At 40.6% G+C, this 22656-nt stretch overlaps 1 protein-coding gene across 1 annotated transcript in view; it reads right to left on the bottom strand.

The window, feature by feature from the left end:
• The window catches only part of NIBAN1 (niban apoptosis regulator 1), a 66444-nt gene that overhangs the window by 32653 nt on the left and 11135 nt on the right, over positions 1-22656 (bottom strand). Inside the window, exons 2-5 of the mRNA XM_062606320.1 lie at positions 3922-4052; positions 2402-2533; positions 1650-1764; positions 28-195 (exon numbers count right to left, since the gene is read on the bottom strand). Of these exons, the coding sequence (XP_062462304.1) occupies positions 28-195; positions 1650-1764; positions 2402-2533; positions 3922-4052 (546 nt within the window). The remainder of the gene's footprint in view (positions 1-27; positions 196-1649; positions 1765-2401; positions 2534-3921; positions 4053-22656) is intronic.

The following is a 22656-nucleotide window of genomic DNA, read 5'->3' as shown; positions in this document are numbered from 1 at the left end:
TACAGGAAGAGGCCTTTCTCCACTTACCATGGTTTGAGTGTCTCACGCAGTCTGACAGCACGGCACTGAACTGCCTCTGAGCTTCTGGCTCTGAGAAGCAATAGTAGCTGTGCCGGGCAAAGGGCTGCCACAGGTAAACTGGGAACTCCCTTGGCAGCTGAACAAAGGCTTGAGCAACCTCCTTCTCACTTGAACCTACACAGAAAAAAGACATCTCCATGTGAAATCTGCACATTTCTTGGAGGGTTTCCTTCTTTGCTACAACAGAGAGAACAGGGATGCATGAGACGTGAAAAAATCGTCTCCTTCTTGATCCAAGTGATTTGGCACAGAGGTCACGGGGACACATCTGGGTCAGATAAACTCAGCAGGCACCAACCACCTCTCTAGGTTATACCGTACAACTTCATGTCCTTCTGTTTTGTATTCAAGGTGGCCATAAACTACACAGTTTTGGTGACATTTCAAAGACTATTTCATTGGCTTGTAGCTGCTAGGAAAAAGGTTTTCAAGGCAAATGTCAGTGAGCAGGCCACGTAGAGACCACATAGGAGCACATGATCTTCCATAAAGAAAAGAACTGCATTAAACCATGTAGGAGCAGCAGCAGTTTCCCTGTCTCCAGGGTCTCCAAATACAACAGCAAAATGGCCTTATGAACTGTCACTTTGAGCCATTGAAGGTAAAGCAAAGAAAGCATTAAGTATCTTGTTTCCACCTGCCCTGAGTCACTGTGAACAGGGGATGCTATGCAATGCAGTTTATGTATGACCAAACCCAGTCTTGTGTCAGTGCCATGCATTGAGACCCCAGCCACAAGGAGTTTATCTCAGGGGGCCTTCATATCACACGGAAAGGGAGAAGACCCATAAAGGACACAGTCACTCTTTGTGAAGGGAGACCACAGGAAGCCCACAAGCAGCCTCGAGCTGTTCCAGATTGCTCAAGTACTGCAGAGCTGTGGCACACACAGAGGACCCCTCCAGCCACTGCTGCCTCATGCTACCCTCTGACCACCCTTGGGAAAGTGGTTTAAAGGGTCACCTCTCAACAGTCATAACTTTAAGTGGTATGAAACAGGCCTTAGAAAAAAAAAATCTTTCTCTACACATTGCCCTTCTCCCTTTCCTTATGTGGCATCCCATCCAGTTTTCCAAATCTGACTCTGAAACATGAGATCTGCTCCCTTAAAGCCTGAATCTTCTCCATCTTTGTGGAGTGGGGACAGGCAGGATCACAGCAGTTGCAGTCCCAGAAACAACAAATTCAGCAGCAGCAACCTTCCTGCCCTCTCTGTGGGACTTATTATCAACTGTAAGTCAACACAGGCAGCTGGCATCTAAAAATGGAAACAAAAAAGCCAGGAATATTAACAAAGCCCGGGAACAATGGTGGTGTGGTTCCTGCCCTGCTTCAGCACAGCTTTGTGCTGGGATGTTGGAAAGAAAAGGGAGCCAGCATTTCTCTGAACGTTAGCTTATAGCACGTTCTGTGTACATCCAATCTGGAGCTGTGCTTTGACTTAGAAAAAGGGCTGTGCCCACCTCCTGTTGCCCCATTTTAAAGTCTATCCTGAAAGTCTGATGAGAAGAGGTCTGCATAAGGAACGGAGCCTGGGGTTTGGCAGTTCAGCTTTGAGCAGGGCTTACCAACAGGATCTGGAAAATGTTTGTCAGATAGCGAATTGTAATCTTCTTCTGAAGTCAGTACTTTGCCTCCTGCAGGAATAACATGATATTTAGGGCTGGCTCCTTTCTGGTAGGCCTGGAAAATCAAGAAAGAAGGAGTCAAATAAGAGATTTAAAGACAGGGAAAACATAAACCCCACAACTCATTGACAAAGCTAATGCATGGGGATATTCCCCAAAGGGAAATTTTTGTCAGACTGAATTTTGGATATATTCCCTAGGCACATCAAATCTAAACCATGGTTAAACATAAAAAGCATATTTGAAAATATCCTCTTGGTGTTTATCAGCTGTGATGAAGAGTCAGCGACAGAAGGGACAGAAAAGCATGGGATTTGCATCTAAGTTCTATTTGATTGATTTGTCATCCAGGACTGTTTGACTACAGTTTCACTGCAGTCAACTTGAAGCCACCCAAAAACTGCTACTGAAAATCCAACTGCAGAAACACGGGAACATATTACCCTGACATACAGATAAGAAGTATTCTGTGATAGGCAAAGGAAGGTTCAAAGCATTAAAATTATTTGCTAGTTCTTGCAAACCTACATGGCCAATGGAAGACACCTGGTTGTACCCAGCCATCCCTCTGGACCGCAAGGCTGGAGCCACCTCGCTGAGGACAACATTTCATCTAGTATTGCTAAGAGAAAGGTAGAACAAATTCACTTGATATCAGTTTATTTGGAAGCATAAAAGGAAGAAGCATTTACCTCTTTAGTCTCAAAGCAATCCACTGTGTAATCATTTTTGATAACAACATATCTGTCCTTCCACTTCTTCAGATCCTCGGCAAAATGCAGCAGTTGTGCTTCATATAAGACCACCCCAGCTTCCATCGGGGGCTACAAAGATGATTTTAGAGTTTCAAAATTACTCTGGATTACTCTGAATTTCATTATGAAGCTTTTATTTCTACATTCCCATAACGCTGCTACGAGGGCTTTTGAGTCTTCAAAGGCAATTTAAAGTTATTAAACATCTCTCTGATTCGGATAGATACTACATACACAACCAACTTCCTGTAGCCTGAGGTGAGGAGGCAGCAGAAGAGCTCTGCCTTCCAAAAATAATTCCAGCTTTCTGAGACACAGCATTCTTATTTACCTTTCAGTTGGCATGTTGAATGCAAGATGACTGTAGTTCATTATTTCCCATTTTCTACTATGTACCAAAACTGTTTCATCAATGCAGCAGAGTTTTATTACAAAATAGTAAATTATTTCCCATTTCTTTTGCACCTGTGCTCTTGTAACTGATATGCATCTTTCTGAAAGACAGGTCTCTTCTATTATCCTACCTTTACATCCCACCTCATTGATTTACCCTATTCATTTCAAGAGCATTGGATTTCCAACAAAGCCAAAATATTTAGATTTGTTTCTTAAGATTGAACACTGTTTCTCTGCATTTTCATCTAATAAGAAAGTTTTGTTTCTCTTTTTGTCCCTCCTGCCCTACTAAAAAACATCTTTCTATAGTTCACAGAGGGGATTATTGCCATCTCCTTTGTGGAACCCTGTAGCCAAGGATAATTAAGTCCTGAATGTATGATCTCTGACCCAAGATTCTTGCAAAATATTGCAATTAGCAGGAAGCAGCTAGTTTTGTGCAAGTGTCCAACTCTACCTTGATGAAATGCATGCTTTGTACCAAAAACTTGTGTCATGATTCTTCTCATGCTACATTCAAACAAGACCAAAACAAAGATTAACTCTCCAAAATAAATTTTAAACCTGTACCCAAATGCAACTTTTCCACCTAAAACGTAACTGAACCAAATCCAATATCTGCACTTACAAATCTTTTGTGTACACTTGGGTTATATAAAAGACAGTACACATATAAAATGTCCCAGATGCACATTTATTATGTATGCAACTATCCAATATAAGAAGCTGAAAGAACACTTCCTATACTGGAAATGCTTGTATACATATAAAATATATCTGTATATGTATATACTTACATAAAGAGCATTTAAATAACTTGAAAAATACTTTGGATTTGGATTTTTAGAAGCTCTGAGTATCTGAACTTCACTTGATAGTATTAAACACTGGGAAAAAGAAAATCAATCTCAGTCAGCATCTGATACACTTCCAGCTCAGGTTTTCACACACTGCAACTACTGAATGTGTTATTTAAATAGTTAATGTGTTAATTAACTCAGCCAGGAGAGCAGAGCTGAATGGCATCTTAAGGATGGGGAGTAGCTTATATGCCCTCCTACCTTGTTTTTCAGGAACTGGGACTGGGAATCCCGGTGCTGCTCCAGCTCATCCTGCACATGCTTGCAGAAAGCCACCGCATACTGGCGTCTGTAGTGCGGGCTGAAGTTTTTGATGAGAGCCTCTGTTTTTCCTGGAGCAAAAGAAAGAAAAGAGATTCAATTGTATTTAATATACACGGGTGCAGAAAGTGCAATGCAGAACCAAGGCAGTTATCACCAGCAACTCAAAATACTGTCGAAGCATAAGGTCACTTGCTGCACAGATCAGGAAACCCTCAAAAATACTTTCAGCTGTTGTGATAACCAAGCACACAGGGAATTTGTCCAAGAAAATGTTGGGATTTGGATGTTGTTCTTCCTTCTAAGAGTGGTAAAAATATATCCCAAATCCATTTCTCTCAGAAAAGACACTATCTGCCTCTTCCTGGGACATACTGCCATAGAGCCATAGGTGTTCAAGAGCTGGTAAGGTTTTCAAAGAAACATACAGATAAGTGATACTGGCTAGTATTTAGCTGTATTAACCAATTTATTCACACAGTGATATTTTAAAGCTGATTCAAAGCTCCTACAAAGGATGTTTTCTAGACTTGGGCACGGAAGTCTCTTCTTTGTTTTAATGTAAACAGATAGTCACGCTGCAATAAACACTAATCTTGTATTGTCTTGTTATGATCAAGATCTCATCAGCAGTAATAAGAGCAATAAACACACTGACAGTCTCATTTCTGAGAATCTTGAAGCAATTTACAAGTAATTGACTCATTAACTCTATCAAAGAAATAACAATGCTTTACAAACAGGGAGGTGAAGCTGAAAGTTACAGCCATGTGCACATACATGACTCAGAGAGTCTCTGGCAATGTGAAAACTAAAACCTGGACTATGATATACATAGCATCCCAACCATCCTGAATACTGGAGAGATCTCTTTCTTCTGTGTATTAAGGAGTGCCATGACAAAGGGTTGTGGTTTTTGAGCATACAAAAGAGAAATGGAATTTCATAACTCAAGGAATTTTGATGCTTTCAAAATTTTACTTTGTTCTGCATTGGAGAAATAATATCAAATTTTATCTATAAGACCAAAAAACGGTAATGCACAAATTGAGAATTCTTGAAGCTTTTAAAGGCATGGACTCCTAAACCAGGACTGGCATTCAGCACTCCTGAAGGGCCAAACAGAGGAACCAGCAAGAATCACCATGACCTCCAGAGTCCTGAAAAAGCTGAACCACTTGCATCATATAATGATACTGCTGGACTGACAAACTCCTTCCAGCCACCCACCAGCGCTGCCACCAAAAGGGACCCACTGGGAGTTTTCATGATGTTTCTGTACTTTATACAACAGGCTGTGAGCCTGCAGCAGCTATGATGTAATCAGAGAAAGGTTTAGACAGGTTTGCTGTTTCAAGCATATAAGCATAGTCTTTCTAAAGTAACTATGCAAAACTTCCTGGATTAGTACTGATTCTGTTGCTGTTTTTCACCTGGCTTACATGGCAGTACAGTTCCCAGATTGTTCATGCTTTTTTTCATCTTAAATAATTTTACGTATGGTGAAGTAAAGAGAAAAGCTGTGGATTATTACAAAATGAGTGTCTTGGGAATTTGCAGGAGAAAGTGTGTGGGATGCTCTGGTGTACAAGATGCTATGGTCCAAGATTTACCACATCTGGCTATCTTATTTCCATTTAAAAAATACAAATATGTGTGGCTGAGAATGCCATGGAAAAATAATTAGTTTGCTAAGGAGTTCATACAGATGTGAGATCTTAAAAGGTTTTTAATGTGCTCATTTTAGGTCCAGCCAGAATTTGCTCCTAATGTGGGACATTATTGGGTTGTTAGAGGTAATTTCATCAATCCAGATAGCTACAGTATTTAATTACTCTCTAACTTCCTGATTATTACATTTACATCACTGTAGCTATGTGGATGTGCACACTAAGGAAAAAGCTACACATCGGCTCCTCTGCTTTTGCAATTTTATTTTCAGTTTGATGCACAGAATTTGACACCACCCACGTTTAGGGACAACACTGACACGAACTTTCATTCCAGCTACTGCTGTGTAACTGGCTCAGAGACGTGAGCTGGAGCCTTTTCCTGATTAAGCATCAACAGGATCACTGCCTTCAGCTGAACTGAAGGCCCCTTTTGCCCCACTCCTACACCATTCCAACCATGCATCACCACCAGGTTACAAAACTGCCGCAAAACTGGGTACACAGAGGAGACAGCTCAGCCAGCTGCTGCGTTTGCAGAGTCACTACACAAAGCTGGAGGGATGTCAGGAGGCCATATTAAGTTTTCACTTATGCAAGTTTTTCACAGATTTACCTGTGGGACAGCACCAGGTGACAATCTGCACTCCAACTCTTCAGTTTTAAGACACCAGTTTTTTTGAGGCTTACTGATTATAGGACATGCTTGCATATAATAGCAGGATACCAATGCTGCTGAAGCAGAAAATCCCTGCCCATATGACATCCTTTTAAAAACCAGCCTGCTTGGGCAGAGGCATAAGCTTATTCTCCAAATAAGGATAAAGCTTCCCAAAACATTCTTTATAGCACATTTTTTTTCCTTCTGGTCCCAGCCAGCAGTAGGATGTTGTTGGCCCCAGGCACGGTGGAGTTTCCTGCTCAGGGTTTGCCTCTATTTTCCACCACGGCTTTTTCTTTTGCAGTTTGCAGTGGCCTCGTAATCTATTATAGAGGGCTCTGGGACACTGGACCTCACTTGACTACTGCCTGCATCCTGCAGTAAAAATTTGTAGAGGAAGTGGAACAAAGAACAAAATTATGGTGTTGGGAAAAAAAAACCCAACAATCGCAGGAAATACCTGTAATTTTGGCGAGGTCTTTCAATTATGGCTATGTCGGCTCAGAAGTGTGATCCTTCAGTGTCAGCATTTCTTAGATCAGCTTAAAGTAGAAAGGAATGTGTAGTTCGTAATACATATAAATGAAAAATATTATATCAATGTATTTTTTTTATGTGCAGACTATATTTACAATCAATCAAAACATGAATCAAGGAGCAAAATAGGCTGTTTAGTCTTTACACTACTTGTTGCAAAGGATCTCTGCATTAAAAATTCTACCTTCTAAAATTAGAATAAAAGGTTTTATTAAGAGACTGTGAGTGGTAACACATAAAGACCTGGTCTTATACTGCTTGGCTTAGCAGGAATTGCAACACTACCTATGCGCGGGAAGAGAAGTGGATGAACCCTTGATACATTGTTTGTTGATGGATCTTTAAACTCTTGTGGTTTACAAAAGATAAAAATATGCTATCAGAATATGAACATCATGGAAACAGTCATGAGTAATAGAAACTCTTCCCATGTAATAATAATATGGGGCAACTGGAGATAAAATACTCCAGGGTAGTTGAAAAATGAGTTCCCTTAATTCTTTTCCAAATTTAGTGTGGCTTGCTTAGTCTGAGATGTTTATATGGAGCAAGGCCAACCTTCCCACTTGGCTGGTCTGGCAACAGTGTAGTTCCAGCCTGTATGAATGTGATCTGAAACCCAGCAGCTAGGATGTTTATCCTAGGAGAATACGTAGCTTGATCATCTCCAGTAGAAGCCTTCATGCAACTGAAATTACCAACAGGAAAGGATGATAAAGATGGGGGTGGAAGGATTTCTGTCAAATTAATGAGGAAAGGGTCTATTCCCCCTTTGCTGAGGGGAATGATCCTGCTCCAGAATAAACTTTGCTAGTGCTTCAAGATGCATCTCCTGTTCCACAGAAACATTCTTGTACTTGATCACAAAAGTTTGGCAGAAGTTACGATACATCTTTTAAAACAAAAAAAGAATGTCATTGCACTGACAAACAAGAAACACCTGCCAGTTGCCCCGCTGGAAATCAGGAACCCTCCCTCAAACTTGTTCTTGCTGCTCCACTGCCTTTGACCTTCTTAACTGTGTGTCACTTGTGCTAGACACTTGTATGTAACTCCAAGTTACATACACCCACAGCATGTCCTCAGATAGCTGGCTTTCAATTTTGTGTTTCATTGCTTTTATTGAAATAAACTGATAAGGACACTCTTTGTCAAGCTGTCCCATGAATTCCTGCTGGTGTAGCCGCTGGCTTTCAGCCTGGTGGCTCAGCTGCATGCAACTCAGCTAGCTCACCCTGCCACACTTCTGCCTCTTAACAATGTGCTGCCAAGGGACTGCTGCAGATACAGGTCAGGACAATTCAGAAGAAAAGGGCAGAAAACAATAACTTCTTGGCTGGCATACAAGAGAGGGGTTGCTCACAGCCACTGGATTTCACCATTTGGAAGTTAGAGAAAGAGGTAAGGACTTCAAATGAAAATTATTATTCCGCTTACATATTGGTGTATTCAGTAGTTAAGATCTTGCTACCTTTATCTTGCTACCTTCCAAGGGTAGCAAGATGACCATGACACTTCCTCTCCATGGCACAATTGCTTGCACTCAGCACCTTCTGAATGTGGTTTTCAAAAAATACCACGATCAGTGAGTGATACGAATCTCTTTGGAGGTCTGGAGGGTTTATCTTCTTAAACTATTTAAACCTGTTGGAAAATATACTTTGCCCTCAAGAGACATAAACTATAGGAAAAGTAGATGATCTGCTGTATCAAAGCAAACCCTAGACAAAATAAAACCTAAAAGAAACAGTAAGGATTGTGCAGGCTGAACGCCAGTACACCCAGCATTTCAAACAAGTGTGAAGTATTGAAACAGAACAGGAATGAATGACTTTGTCCTTGCATTTCTTCCACAAGGCCACAACCAAAGTCATCAGAAGTAAATATAAAAAGATCAGTCGATCATATCCACATGGTACTTCACCAGCCAGGAGTACGACCCACAATCGGGGACATGCTTTTAAACGACAAACTATAAACTACACTGCATGCCTTAATGTTATTCAGCAAATTCAGTACCGAGCTTTAAAATTACTATCATCCATCCATCCATCCATCCATAGACATAATCTTATTCTCACAGCCCACCAGGGTAGCAGCAAATGAGTTAACAAAATAATTTCAGTGTTCAGTTCATGGGTCGACTTCATCCCAAGTCCAAGATAAACTCAGTCTTTGATTAGGATAAACATGTAAAATTGTAGATGCTCTACTTGAGCCCTGCGAATTGGCAAAGCTGGATGTCAATATTAGCAGCTCTGAAACAGACTGGATGCTTGTCATGAAGACAGAGAAGCAGCCTCTGCTGCTTCTGCTGCAATACTGTGTATAAAAGCTGCTCTTCCCGAGTTCACTCATTCATTTGAAACATTATTATAAATTATTAAATGCATATGGTAAATAGAAAACCTGTAAATGCAATTCTCTTTGGCATATCCTCTCAAACAATGCCAAGCACCTTCCAGTACTCTGGGATATGTGATAGTGCAGTGGGAAATACCAGCAATTCCCTCTTTCCTACAGTCTTCTTTCTTGTGCAGTACTGTTAAAATCCAAGTGATCCCAGGCTTTCTCCTACACATACAGGGAGGCAATATAAAACACTCTTTGTTGTTGAAAGCACAGCTCAGTTTGATCTTTATTTACAGAAACAGTACTTCGATTATCTATGAGTCATAACTTAATACCTGTTATGAAAAAAGGGATGACAGACACAAATCCCATGTTCTGATTTGGCTGAATCACTTCTCTGCAGGTTTGTTTGCACTCAGTCAGCCAAACCAAGACGCTCTCTGGTGGAGCCACCACTCTTCCCCATGTAGACATGCTGGAAAGCATGCTTTGCACCTTATAAAATACTGAAACCAATTATTTACTTTCAGCCTTGTTTGTATTAATGGATCCTACTCTTATTAAAAATTTATAGTGCTGTAACTACTCTGGAGTGCACACAAGCCCAAATTATCCATCTGTAAAGCAGACACTGAATTACACTGGTAAAATTCCAGTTAGTCACCCAAAACTCAACGCATATCAGAGGATGATACCCATCACACCTCAGATCATATTCTTCCTTAATCTCAGCGTATAAGCACTCCTTGGATGCTTAGCTCACCTTCTCTATAGGATGATTGAGAAAGTTGATGCTGTCTTGTGAAAAAAAATCAGATTTGTTAGCAAGTTTGCCAGCTGAGACTGTGGATGTGAAATCTGCACTCTACCAGAAGTGAAGCTTCTCTCTCAGGGCAAGCTAAACAAACACATTTGTAAGTTTCTGTAAACTTGATCCATGGCAAAGGAGGAGCCAAAAATAACAGGCTCCATTCCAACCTTGCAAATCTCCTTTTCTACAATTTTACTCAAGTACTTAGGTCTTCCTCAAGTGCTCTGCTAAATGAGGCTAAATTTTATACTGAGCTGTACAATTATCTGATAGATTTCAATAGTTTTATACACCTGTGATCATCTTGGGCAACTTTGTGAGCATCTCCTATTTCAGAGGGAGTAGGAAGACCTGAGTAGTCGAGACCTCATACTCTCATTAAAAAAGGGCTTGTTTTCTTAAGAGTAGCTTGTGATTTGACTATGGATCCTGTTATTTTAAATGAATTCTGAATACTATCTCATTATTAAAAAATGCAGAGCACAATACAGAGCACTAATCCTGCTTAAACACAGCCCCTCTCTTGGGTCAAAGTCACAAACTCATTCCTACAGCCAGGTTTCCTCTCCTCTTTTCCCTTCCCTCTCAGACTGAGATCAAGAAAATTCTTCTCAGGAAATGCAGAGACAGGACTATCACACCTTTGATCTGTGGTTAACCATCATGATCCTAACAGCATGTCTTTCACACTTTCACAAGCATCTGGTATAACCTGAAAGTCTCTGGAGAGTATCAACTCAGTTGCAATCACCTTATTTTCATGCATGTGTCTCCTGCAAGAAGCACACAATTCCCTCTTCACTATGTGTTGCCAGGTATTACATTTAATACCTGCTGCTGTTAAGATGGAAATGCCCAGGGAAACATATTTTAGCATCAACCCACAATTGCAAAGCCAAAGGCTGGGGTGGCACACATCTCATGACCACTTAAAACAGAAAAGGAGCCTCTATTGGGTACACCTAATTCTTCAACATGTGCACTTCACAGACACGTGTCAGCCCTGGGACACCACCCCACTCCAGTTTCTTCGTACCTTCTCCCATATATGTGCAATCTCCCATGCTGGGAGAAAAGAATGGACAACCTCTCCAGCCAGAGATGGGTCCTGCACAAGCAGCTCCGTCAACACTGCAGAGCGGAGAGGCAGTAAATACCAGGACCCTATTTGCAGTGCTACTGCCCTCCTAAACATGTAGGCCTGAAGCAGGGTTTAGGGAAAACAACTGAGAGGATTTGAATCTTAACATTAAAAGATCTGAATTGCAACCAACGAGATCAGGCACTCCTCTGTCAAACAGTGGGGGCCACCAGCCGTCAGCTCTGCAACATTCCCGTTGCTGAATTGTTATTTTGGGGAGAAAAAAGATTTCCTGAGTTGCCTTTGCACTTCTGTTACATTAAAAAATGTTCTAATGATCATGATTTACATAAAGGCCAAAGCCTGTGGTTAATCAAGCAGAAACAAGCCCGGTGCAAGCCAAGGGTTTGATTAACACTGTGTCAGATAAGCTTATCCTTAAGGCTGCTGAAATTTAGCATTTACTGGTAATGGGATTAGAAGCAGCAACATTCTGTCTAGAAACAATTACTATCAAATTCAACAAGAATAAGGTCTGAAAATACTTTATTTATAAGCTTATTTCACAGCACCCAGAAGAACTAGAGATTTAATAAGACAAATGAACCCAATCTAGTTCCTTGGGGCCACAAGAAGGTAAACTGTGCTCTGTATTAAGTTAATTTGAAGAAAGTCAGTGGTTTTCCAGTTTTGGATTTGTTTTGGGTTTTTTTTCAACTCTCTGAGCCACAAGCTGAACCACTAATGTGGAAACAAACACCAAACATCTCTTAATCAGCTTTCTCCAATCCAGATCTCAGCATCACATTACATGTCATGATAGGTCATACAAGAATGCTTCCTGGGAACACTTAAATAGGTTTCAAAAAATGTAAGCAAATGCCGCATCACCCTTTAAATCAGGATGATATATGCTCTCTTCCCTCCCTTTTGGGTGACGTTGCAGCCAGTTACTTCACTGCATGACCATCCACAAGACAAAATAACAAAACCCATCCTCACATCACAGGTTCAAAAAACAGATATAACCGCCTTCATGGTACTAGTTAAAGGTTTTTCCTTATATATGTATTTATATCGGCACACACACCTGCAGAAGGTTAATTCTGTGCAATCCCTGGACTGTGCTTATGCAGAACTTTCCTTTTTTTTTTTTTTTCCCTTAGTTATTTTGCCAAAATTATGCCATACTAGACATCTCTATTACAAAATTACTCAAAGGCATATATGACATTGGACATAGTTATGAATATACACACACACATCTTTCCACGTGGGGCCTCATTTTTGCTGAAGTTACCTTAGTCTTAAATTTCACTTTATTTCCTTCACATTGTAACTACTTTCATCACCACTCCAGGGTAAATCAACCCAGATGGATTTCTCAGAGTACCAGGTTCAAAGTACCAGGTTTCCCATGAAGATACTGCTTTTTAAGTACTGCAGCAGAAAGCCACTTTCCCATGGCAATATTTTTTTCTATTTCTCAACAAACACACAAACCCCAGAAAAAGGAAAAGGGCTACATGTGCTTAACAAAATGAGAATAACGGCACCATCAGGTCCCTTTTCTTTACAGTTTTCCTCCCCAGATCGTGAGGTGTTTGATTCTCTTTTGGCTCCCATATACACTGAAAAATAGTAAATGTCACAATTTCCAAGGGACACTATTTCAGCCAGACTATGTGCAGTTCACAGCCCAAGGAGTTTTTTTTACCCCACCTCCTACTTTACATTAAGCTTGGACAAGAAAAATGGGAAAATTATTGTGTTCACACCTTGCAAGAAATACTTCCAAGCATTAAAGGGTGTATATTCATGCAACTAGAAGTCTCCCCTTTTATAAACAAACCCTTCTGTACTTCTCTGTGGATGATAATATCTCCCAGCCAGCAAAACCACACCGTTCACTGAATTTTTAATTCCACAGGAGAGACAGGAGGAAGCGCTGGCGCCTCATCTTGCAGGGAAGGAGGTTTCTTCCCACTGTTACAAAAAAGCATCAATTAAGGTTAAGAGTTTAGAAAACAAGTGTATAGAACTTGAATATGCTCACCAAACCCTGTGTAAAACATTCCTTTTTCTGTGAAGATTACAGATAAGGATGGGAAACTACAGCTCTGTGATGCAACAGATTAAGTTTTACAATCCAAGTTAGTTGAGAAACACCAAGAAGTGGCACCAGAGAATTAGCTGCACAGACCTGAAGTTCTTTAAAGCTATGAAAATGTCTTACCCTTCAAAACAATGCCAGACTTTATGAGTATGCCAGGTTTTCTCACTCCCACTCAGGTTCTACTATAGCTGCGGCTACTGCCTAGAAGTCCTCTTCCAGTTGTGAAATGGGTGCAAAGGAAATAGAACTGGCTACAATGGAGTGAAGGTCTTGCCCTCCCTTGTGAAACCAATGTGACTATGCAAAAAGCCCCTGTTTGTCCAGGGGCAATCCAGGTCCAGAAGCAGGGAAATGATGCGAAAGGCCATGAAAAAAAATAAAGGGGAACAAGCAAAGAGAAGATGAGAGATGGCCCTCTGGCTGCCTGGAGTTTCTCAACACGGGAGACCTGTCATTTGCCTCTTTTTCCCCTCTTTTCTCCCATTTAAAGCTGAGCAAGGCCAGAATCAAGATCCCAGTAATCCCAAAGCACTGTGAAAGAAAGAAACAAAGTGATCCAAGCGTTTTTTGAGTTTTAATTTTTCAAGGCTAAAAGAACCCATTAAACTTAAGTGATCGTGTCTTACTTGTCAGAGTTTATGCCTTTGATTCTTCTGGATTGAAGTTAGGCCCTGACTAATAAAAGTATACCTTCTGCTAGCAAATTCATAATTAATTCTGGAAATCTAATCTTGCAAAGAGGTCAAGTAAAAATCTTAACAACCCTTAACTTTCTGCAACTACAGCACTATCAAAGGATTGCCTTCACATTCACCAGGTTTGCCCTCCCTGCAACAAGCCAGTGCCAGCAATTCAGATCACCAGAGGTAGAAGAAATACTCCAAGGTCACAAGGTCATAGGTTCGGGGAATTTAAGGAAAAAAGGTAAAAGAACTGTGTTCAGAAAGAATTCGATGTAAATATAACAGAGATCACATACAAAGCAAGATATTTATCTTATAGTCATTCCTGTGCAAATGCTGAGGTTTCAGGTCTAATTAGCTTTTGTCCTTTTTACCTCCTTTTACCTTTTAAACATTTTGTTGAAAAGTATTTATTTTCTTTTTCAGACTTCTATTTTAGCCTAATTCAGAGAAATGCCAGAGCCCCACTGAGTGTTTGTCTGTGACTCCCAGACAGGCGTAGCTGTGGTGTCACTTGCTGTGATAGGAATGTGGTGGCAGGGAACTCTGCAGGTGGAGTCTCAAAGTCGTCTTGTTTCCTTCGTGGAGCTGACTTCAATAAAACCCATTTTATATGCGATGGAATAAAGCTTGCAGGGGTTACAGTCTAGCTACTTGACAGTACATTATTCTTCTTCTGCCTGGACAAGTTTCAGTTCCCCAAACACTCATGAAAGCATCACCAAGAAGACAATAGGATTAGCACTGGTGTTTGTTTTTTCCATTTCTAAGAAGACTTCCCGGGAAGAAGCTCCAGTCAGCTATTGTCTCTCTCACTAAACGTGTGTTTGAGTCTCGTTGGCTGCTCAAGCTCTTCCGCCTCAAAGTTTCAATACTCCTTCCTTTTTGAAAAAAAGAAAAAGATAAGTTGCCTCATTTCCTCTCCATTTATCTTTCATGTTCAGAAGGGTTTGTGACAACATGACACAACTTGAAAGGAATAAAACAAATCAAAACCATCTTCTTCCAGTGCTGTGTTTGTACAGTAGGATCATGTGAGCTTCTGGCCTTGAAAAAACAGCCAGACAGGTTATTATTAAGAAGAGGAAGTTTCTGAGAATTTATTTGGAAATGGCTCGGTGAGAGCTCTCCTGGTGATTCACAGAAACTCTGTGCCTTTTGAGGTCCACAGCAGGACCTCTGTGCATAGACACACCAAAAGTACTTGCTGGTAGGTTGCAACTTGTGGCAACACATAACCACAACATGCTCAAGGTTTGGTTTTATATCTATGGTGGCAATACCTCAATTAGTGCATTTAACAGTTTACTTTCATTGCTCTTGCCTTTGCACAATCAATTATGGAGTTCATTTTGTACGTCTCAGTTCTTCCATCTTGGGTCTCCATGAAGTTCCCACATCAATCTCATGTGAGCTCTCATCAATGTGGATGCTGATACTTCCTCTCTTTTTGGAGAAAAATATTGTCCTCTGTTTTGTTTGTCCATACTAAAAAATAAATTCTTCACCTTTCTGTGTTTCGTAAAATGTTTTATTTAGGGGACTCAGGAAAAACCACCCCTAAGAATGTGACATGCAAGAGCTGGTAAGAAAAAAAGATAATGGCTTTCCTGTCATAAGAGATTTATGTGGCAAATTCATGTGTATCAGATTACATTTTAATTTTCTGACTGCAGAGGTAATCATTAGTAATGCTACTTCAAACATATTTAGCTCCTGTCTACTCAACTGCATTTTAAGCATACTATCAGTTCATTTCACTGGGGAGGCAGGCAGGCAGGAGTCTGATTTACATAGAATCATAGAATGGTTAGGATTGGAAAGGACCTTCAGATCAGCTAGTTCCAGCCCCCTGCCATGGGCAGGGACACCTCAGACTAAACCATCTCACCCAAGGCTTCATCCAACCTGGCCTTGAACACTGCCAGGGATGGAGCATTCACAACTTCCCTGGGCAACCCATTCCAGTGCCTCACTACCCTAACAGGAAAGAATTTCCTCCTTATATCCAATCTAAATTTCCCCTGTTTAAGTTTTAACCCGTTACCCCTTGTCCTATCACTACAGTCCCTAATGAAGAGTCCCTCCCCAGCATCCCTATAGGCCCCCTTCAGATACTGGAAGGCTGCTATGAGGTCTCCACGCAGCCTTCTCTTCTCCAGGCCGAACAGCCCCAACTTTCTCAGCCTATCTTCATACGGGAGGTGCTCCAGTCCCCTGATCATCCTTGTGGCCCTTCTCTAGACTTGTTCCAACAGTTCCATGTCCTTTTTATTCTGAAGACACCAGAACTGCACACAATACTCCAGGTGAGGTCTCACAAGAGCAGAGTAGAGGGGCAGGATCACCTCCTTTGACCTGCTGGTCACACTCCTTTTGATGCAGCCCAGGATACGGTTGGCTTTCTGGGCTGCAAGCGCACACTGAAGCCAGCTCATGTTCATTTTCTCATCGACCAACACCCCCAAGTCCTTCTCCACAGGGCTGCTCTGAATCTCTTCTCTTGCAGATTCACAACTGGGAAAAAGAATGCTAAAGGCACCCTTCTGTGGCAAAAGGAGTCACAAAATGTTTACATTAGTGCAGGTCTTTATAAGGGAGAGAAGATTTTGGATAATAAGAAATAGCTGTGATTATGTGGCATTGCTTTGAAATTTCAAAATTATACAACACAGTATTCTTTCTGTCTTTCTCCAAACTTGTCAGTTAAATGACTGCAGAAGATAAAGCCTATGATATGGTCGAGTTTTTGCTTCAACCCCTGCAAGGCTGATCTGCAAAATTTTGCCATGAGCCCATGTAAGCATCCAATATCCACAAATTACCTCTAATCCAACAGAGTAACTCTCATTTCAGATATAATCCAAAGCTGAATTCGTCTATAGGCTGCCTGCATTTATTGACTACAACTAAATTTCAAGCCATGTTTGCATTCTCCAATGTGGCTTTCTGAGAAAGAAATGCAGGGAAAGCTGCATAAATCCATTTTCTGTCTTCATTTAGGCTGACAGGATTTACCAGCTTGATGGAAGTGCAGGATGAGCACTAAATTTCTACAAAATATTTTCCCACCTAACAGTATCCAACATGGCTTGAAAACATCCCCAACAGTTCTTGAAGGCAGAACAACCTTTCAGAGACTTTTCTATCCCTTACTATTACTCCTGAAGACCTCTACTATACAGTGCAATCATCTCTTCCAATGACGTGCTACTTGGGCTGCATTCTGCTCATGCAGTAGCAAAACTTCTTTGTACCCTGGGACACTACTTCTTTGCTACTTACCCTTTCAAGCATCACTGAGCAATCATTTCACCAACAGTTTCACTACAGGTTTTGCATAAAACCAGCAGCTTCATACAAACAGGCAGGCTCTTTGTTAGCTAAAAAGCAAATCAGTGAAAAGGATGACAGAGTAAGAACAGGCCAGGAAGTTTGGAAAACTGTATTCACAAAAACCACCAATATGATTCATGTATTCTTTATAATTTCCAATGCAAAACCACAGCCGCTAGGAGAGACTGTTGTAAAAGTGCATCTTATGCTCTCCACTTTACACCAAGCTTCACTAGCAAAGATGCACCAAACCTCTCAAAATAAGCCAGTCAGGTTGAACCTTTTTACTTCAAAAATTTTGGTTAAAATGGAGTCATGACTTTTTCCTTACATGTCTCGGAAATTCAGAGGTCAGGACATCAAAACACAGGCCTCATTTAACATATTAGTTTCCAATTTTGCTTGCAGACATGTCCCTCTGAGGGACATATGCCTCAGCTAACAGCCATAAAAACCATAGTGTAAGAGAGGATAGTCTTCTTACAACCTCTTTTGAATCAGTAATGAGGTCAGGTCTTTCCGCAGTAATTATTTCAGAAGTACCTCTGTCACTAACAGGATGGTTGAAGATTCAAAGGCATTTTTGAAAATTACTTTTGCTACCACTGGTGTGAGGCAGTTTCCAGAACTGCTGGGTACTAACAACCAGCACTGGGTGGGCAGGTGCTCAGCACCTCTGAAGCCAAGCTCAAAGTGTAAATGCCAAATTACAATTTTTGTTTGGGATGTATTAAAGATATCTGTGTGGTGTGCTTCAGAAGAACCTTCTGCAAGAAAAAAATGAAAGCATCAGATCTTGTCTTATTCAAGAATGAGTAGTACAGAGCAATGCAAGGAAAGTTGGAGGAGACAATGAAGCCCTGGCTTCAAGATTGAGCAGATACGCTAACATGTTTTTTAAATTCAGTTTCCTAGCATTCCTCTAATTTGTAAAATACTGTATCTTGAAACTGAAAGAAAACAATGATAACAAAGAAACTTGTAAGATACAAAAGCAGAACTGCTTCACTAGCCAGCACACTTTTTTTAAAAAAAGTTATTTAAATAAAAATCAGTCTTATTAGAAGATAGTAATTAGAACTACTTTTTTTTTGCCAAACTGCTCCGGAAAATTCATATTTTAAACATACACTCTTCTTTCCTTGTCTCCTGCATACAAATTATATATCTACTGGTTAACATATTATTCAGTCTGGAGTAATTACACATCAGAGAGATGCCTATTAAGCTAATCTTAAAACTCTACATGTCTAGATCTCAAGGATTGTTTTATGAATATAGAATGGCATCAGCTGACAAACATGGCATAGTCCATATTATTGTGGTTGCTACCAAAACCAACATGAATCAATGTTATGAGCTTGGTTTTGTATTATTCAAGATGACAGGACTCTTGAAGAAAAGCAAAAGCATGTTTTATAATCGTGAGAATCCACTATGAAGATAAAAGAGAATTCAGCACACAACATAATATAAATACAGAATATAAAGAAAATACAGAATATAAGCTACAGTGCATTTTATCAACAATGTGCACTTAACTTGGAAGAATCCATAAGGTTTTAAAAATCCAACAGCTGCTACAGGATGCAACAATGAATAGAAATGCTTGCATTTACAACTAAAACTAACAAGGGGCAGAATTGACAAAGTATTTTCTGTTACCATAACCATATTGCTTTAGACTTACATCAGACAAAAGCTATTTTGACAGGAAAACCTGTCTTAGCCAACAGCTGGAAAACTCATAGTCTTATTCTGGAAGGAAAGGAGACTTATTACTTTTTACAGATGTCTTCATTCCCATCATCCAAAAGAAATTAAAAATGAATAGAGAGATGGGCCCCATATGAAATACGGCTTTCACATCCTCCCAAGGCTGCATACCCTCACATCTCTGGCATCAATTCAGACTATGCTACTATACATAATGGTGACAGAAACTCAACCTGACATTCCATATAGCATCCTAAAAGTCAGCTTTAAATCTACTTTTTGTTCAGTCTCTCAGAAAATCGCATGTCCCTTCCAACAGCAGAACTCCAGACACCTCTGCTAACAGAGAAGCTGGGTTTTATTTTCTAAATTGCTCTTTTGCAGACAGTAACAGTAAAAACCCAGCCAGTGTTCACCTACATTGTTCAGCCCCAACACCCTGAGAGACCTGGCTGTAAGAGCACGCTTCAAGGCAAGTCTGCTTCCATTTTATATTCATGAAAGTAACACCTGCCAATGCCAACTTTTATGCAAACAGCACAGCAACTTTTCAGTTGACCACACTTCCTGCTGCCTAAATATTTAAGGCACGCTAAACAAAAACAATGTAGCAAGATTAATAGCTACCAAACCACAAGCTCTTGCTCAGAATTACCATGTAGTGTTTTATACTCTTATCAGCACTTTGGTTTTATATGTTTGTTTACATTGGTAACTCCCTTGTATCTCTGTGTGGTATCAGCTTTAGACATCCCCATTCTGGTACAAGATGTGCTGAGCAGATTCGTGTTTTTTTCCATCCATAAGAGAAGTTGGTGATAAATGCAGATGAGGGCCTTCCTTCTTCATTCACTTTGAAGCCAACTTCTTCCTCCAACAAATTCCAGTGCTGCTTCTCATTGGGCTGCTTCAGTTTATGATTTGTCACTGCTACTTGGCCAAAGCTGCCAAGGGAGTATCATGAACACACCAAGGCAACCTCCAAAACCTGCAGAAACTTATTTTGCTGCAGATATTGGGTGTGTTTCACAGCAAATATGGCCTTAATATTCTTCTTGGCACTCTTCCTTCCCACTGTTTCCCTTGGGTTTGGTAGGACATTTTTTGAAAGCAGCTTGCTGCTGGGCCCTCCTGCTTTCAGGTGAAAAGCAGCTGAAACTCAAGAACGAGAGGAAGGAATTGCTGTGGTAGAGATCGGTGAAATACATAAAACAACATGAGGACCTTTCTTGTACAGCTTCTGAGGAAATTCCATGATGAGGACAATTGGAATGGCAAAGAAACTGCTGTGCTAATGAAATACCCATGCTCACTGCAGCAGCACAGAAATTATATACCATGAAACCAAGCATGCATGCTGCAGGTATTCCATAAGAAAAGCATCCACCATATAATTAAAATACTTATCTCTAAAGGAATGAGAGAAATGGGAAACAAATCCTAATACTGGCCCTAAAAAGACAGTGACCAGTGTAGCAACTGGTGAAGTATCACTCACCTAGAAGTAAGTTTAAGTCAGAATTCACGTTTTAGTCAGAATTCACATTTTCAAGGTGCCTTGATTTTGGCATTCAGAGAGAGGGGCACTGAAATCCTACATCAGTCCACATGGACACCAACATCCTTCCCCATTCCTTCAGTCTGTTTTTGATCAAGAGGCTGATGGAAGCAGCTATTAACATAGCTTTCTGCTCAGCACATGATTTGCTTCTGTAGTTCAGAAAGTTTTTTGAACTTCCTAGAGATCAATTTCTTCTGTTAAATACATTGTGATGGCTGAATCAAGACTTTTGTGTGGGCTACAAACACCTTTCACATGTAGGCTGGACTCAAATAAAGCTCAAGGAAACTGGGAGTGATGCCTGTCTTGTGGCCATTCACTGGTCTGCTTGAGACCTCCCTCCAAACGGTAATGTTTGATTTGCACCACAAGCTGAATAAATGGACAAGGAGGCTAACATTGCTTGCCATCCTGCTTTGGATAGAAAATTTCATTTTCTTGAGGTAAACAGATGATTTATTATGCTTCATATTCAAATGGATATATGTCCCTCCTTCACAGACTGTACCCTTGGACTAATCTGTTTGATTTCCCTGGATTAAATCCTCCTGTGCAGCATATGCAGGTTTGTTTCACAGGATTTCTGATTTTTTTACCTTTTATTAAACCAAAAGATGCTGAAACAACCATTGGCTGCAGTCTATCAAGCCTCCCATGCAAGGTATAGGAAGCAACACCAGGTAGGTGTGCATGCATTTTGGTATATTATAACACTGAGCAATGCCTCCAAGGTCTGATCCCTGAAATGCTAGAGTCTGGTTTGGTTTATATAAAACATGATTCCTCATGAACAATCCAGCAGCTGTGTCACTTTCACATATAGTTTTTCCAAGAGTTTACAACTTAATTTTCCCTCTATACACAATCGATTTCCTAATTCCAGCCTGCACAGGAGGTGAACATGCCTTTCCCATTTTCCCTTTGGGTTTTTTATGCAATGTTTGGCTTTGGAATATTTTTTCAATATCCCTTTGTAGGAAATGGCACAGTCTCTGTCTAAACCCTTCCTTTCTCATTAAAAATATGGCAGCATAAAAGCCCTGTGGTCTTAGCACAATTTCATTACCTGATCACTTTGCCTTCTGCAAATGAGGGTCTTCACTGAGGGTCACAAGAGGGCTAAAAGATACTCCAGCTGATTCTCTGTTTCCTGGTCATAGGTGGAAAGCTAGTTGCAAAATACCAGGTCTGGTAGAAACAGTAATAAATAAGTAAACAACCATGATTACATTTTGAAAGCTCACAAAAATCAAGAGCTCATGTCTTCTCTGCATCTTTAGTTCAGACAGTCATCTTTAACATGTGCAGTTGAAACACTTTTAAAGGACGGTGGGACAGTGGCACAAGTTGTGCAGAGAAGCTGTGGATGCCCCGTCATTGGAAGTGTTCACAGCCAGGTTGGACAGGGTTTTGAGCAATCTGGTCTAGTGGAAGGTGTCCCTGATAACGGCAGGGGGACTGGAACTAGATGATTTTTAAGGGTCCCTTCCAAGCCAAACCATTCTACGAATGAATGTATGATCTTTCCTCCTCCAAATCACCACAAAAACCACCAGCTTATATCAACTGACAATCTGGATGATTTTTAGGCTCCCTCCTGCAGACACACCAAATGCAACCCTGACATCTGGATAACTTCCTCCAGCCACACTCACAAACCGTCACTAACCTCAAAATACTCGTGTCAGCTGCTACTTCCTAGGCTTAGAGCAAAGAGACTGATAGAGCACAAGCAGCAGTGGCTTAGACAGTAAGCTTTACAGTCACATCTAAAATTCCAATTTTCTAATCAATTTCATATTGTACCCGCCCCATTCTTTGCAGAGCTCTGAATGTTCGTGGCATGGTGAGCTAGAAATAGCAGGTAAATGCAACCCCAAAGAACTAGATCCTGTCTTCTGTGTCTGCTACAAAATGTAAAGCTGGACAAAACATATGTAATTTACGGGAGAAGCTCCCAGGTGGCTCCTGCTGCCACTTTTTTCTGATTTCTGGAACTGCTGAATGCCTCAATCACAACTAAGCACAGCAGGAGCCTGGCTGGAAATCTGGGGGGGGAGCATTAAAACGGCCAGGTCCCTGAACAATTAAGCACTAGATGTGTCAAGCCCCAAATTAATATCCATAACTCCTCATGCATGAAATAAAATA

The sequence above is a fragment of the Pezoporus occidentalis genome, unplaced genomic scaffold (genome assembly GCF_034315485.1).
Source record: "Pezoporus occidentalis ecotype Australia unplaced genomic scaffold, CSIRO_AGI_Poc_V1 ctg95, whole genome shotgun sequence".
Lineage (NCBI taxonomy): Eukaryota > Metazoa > Chordata > Aves > Psittaciformes > Psittacidae > Pezoporus > Pezoporus occidentalis.
This window is presented reverse-complemented; position numbering and strand designations above follow the sequence as displayed.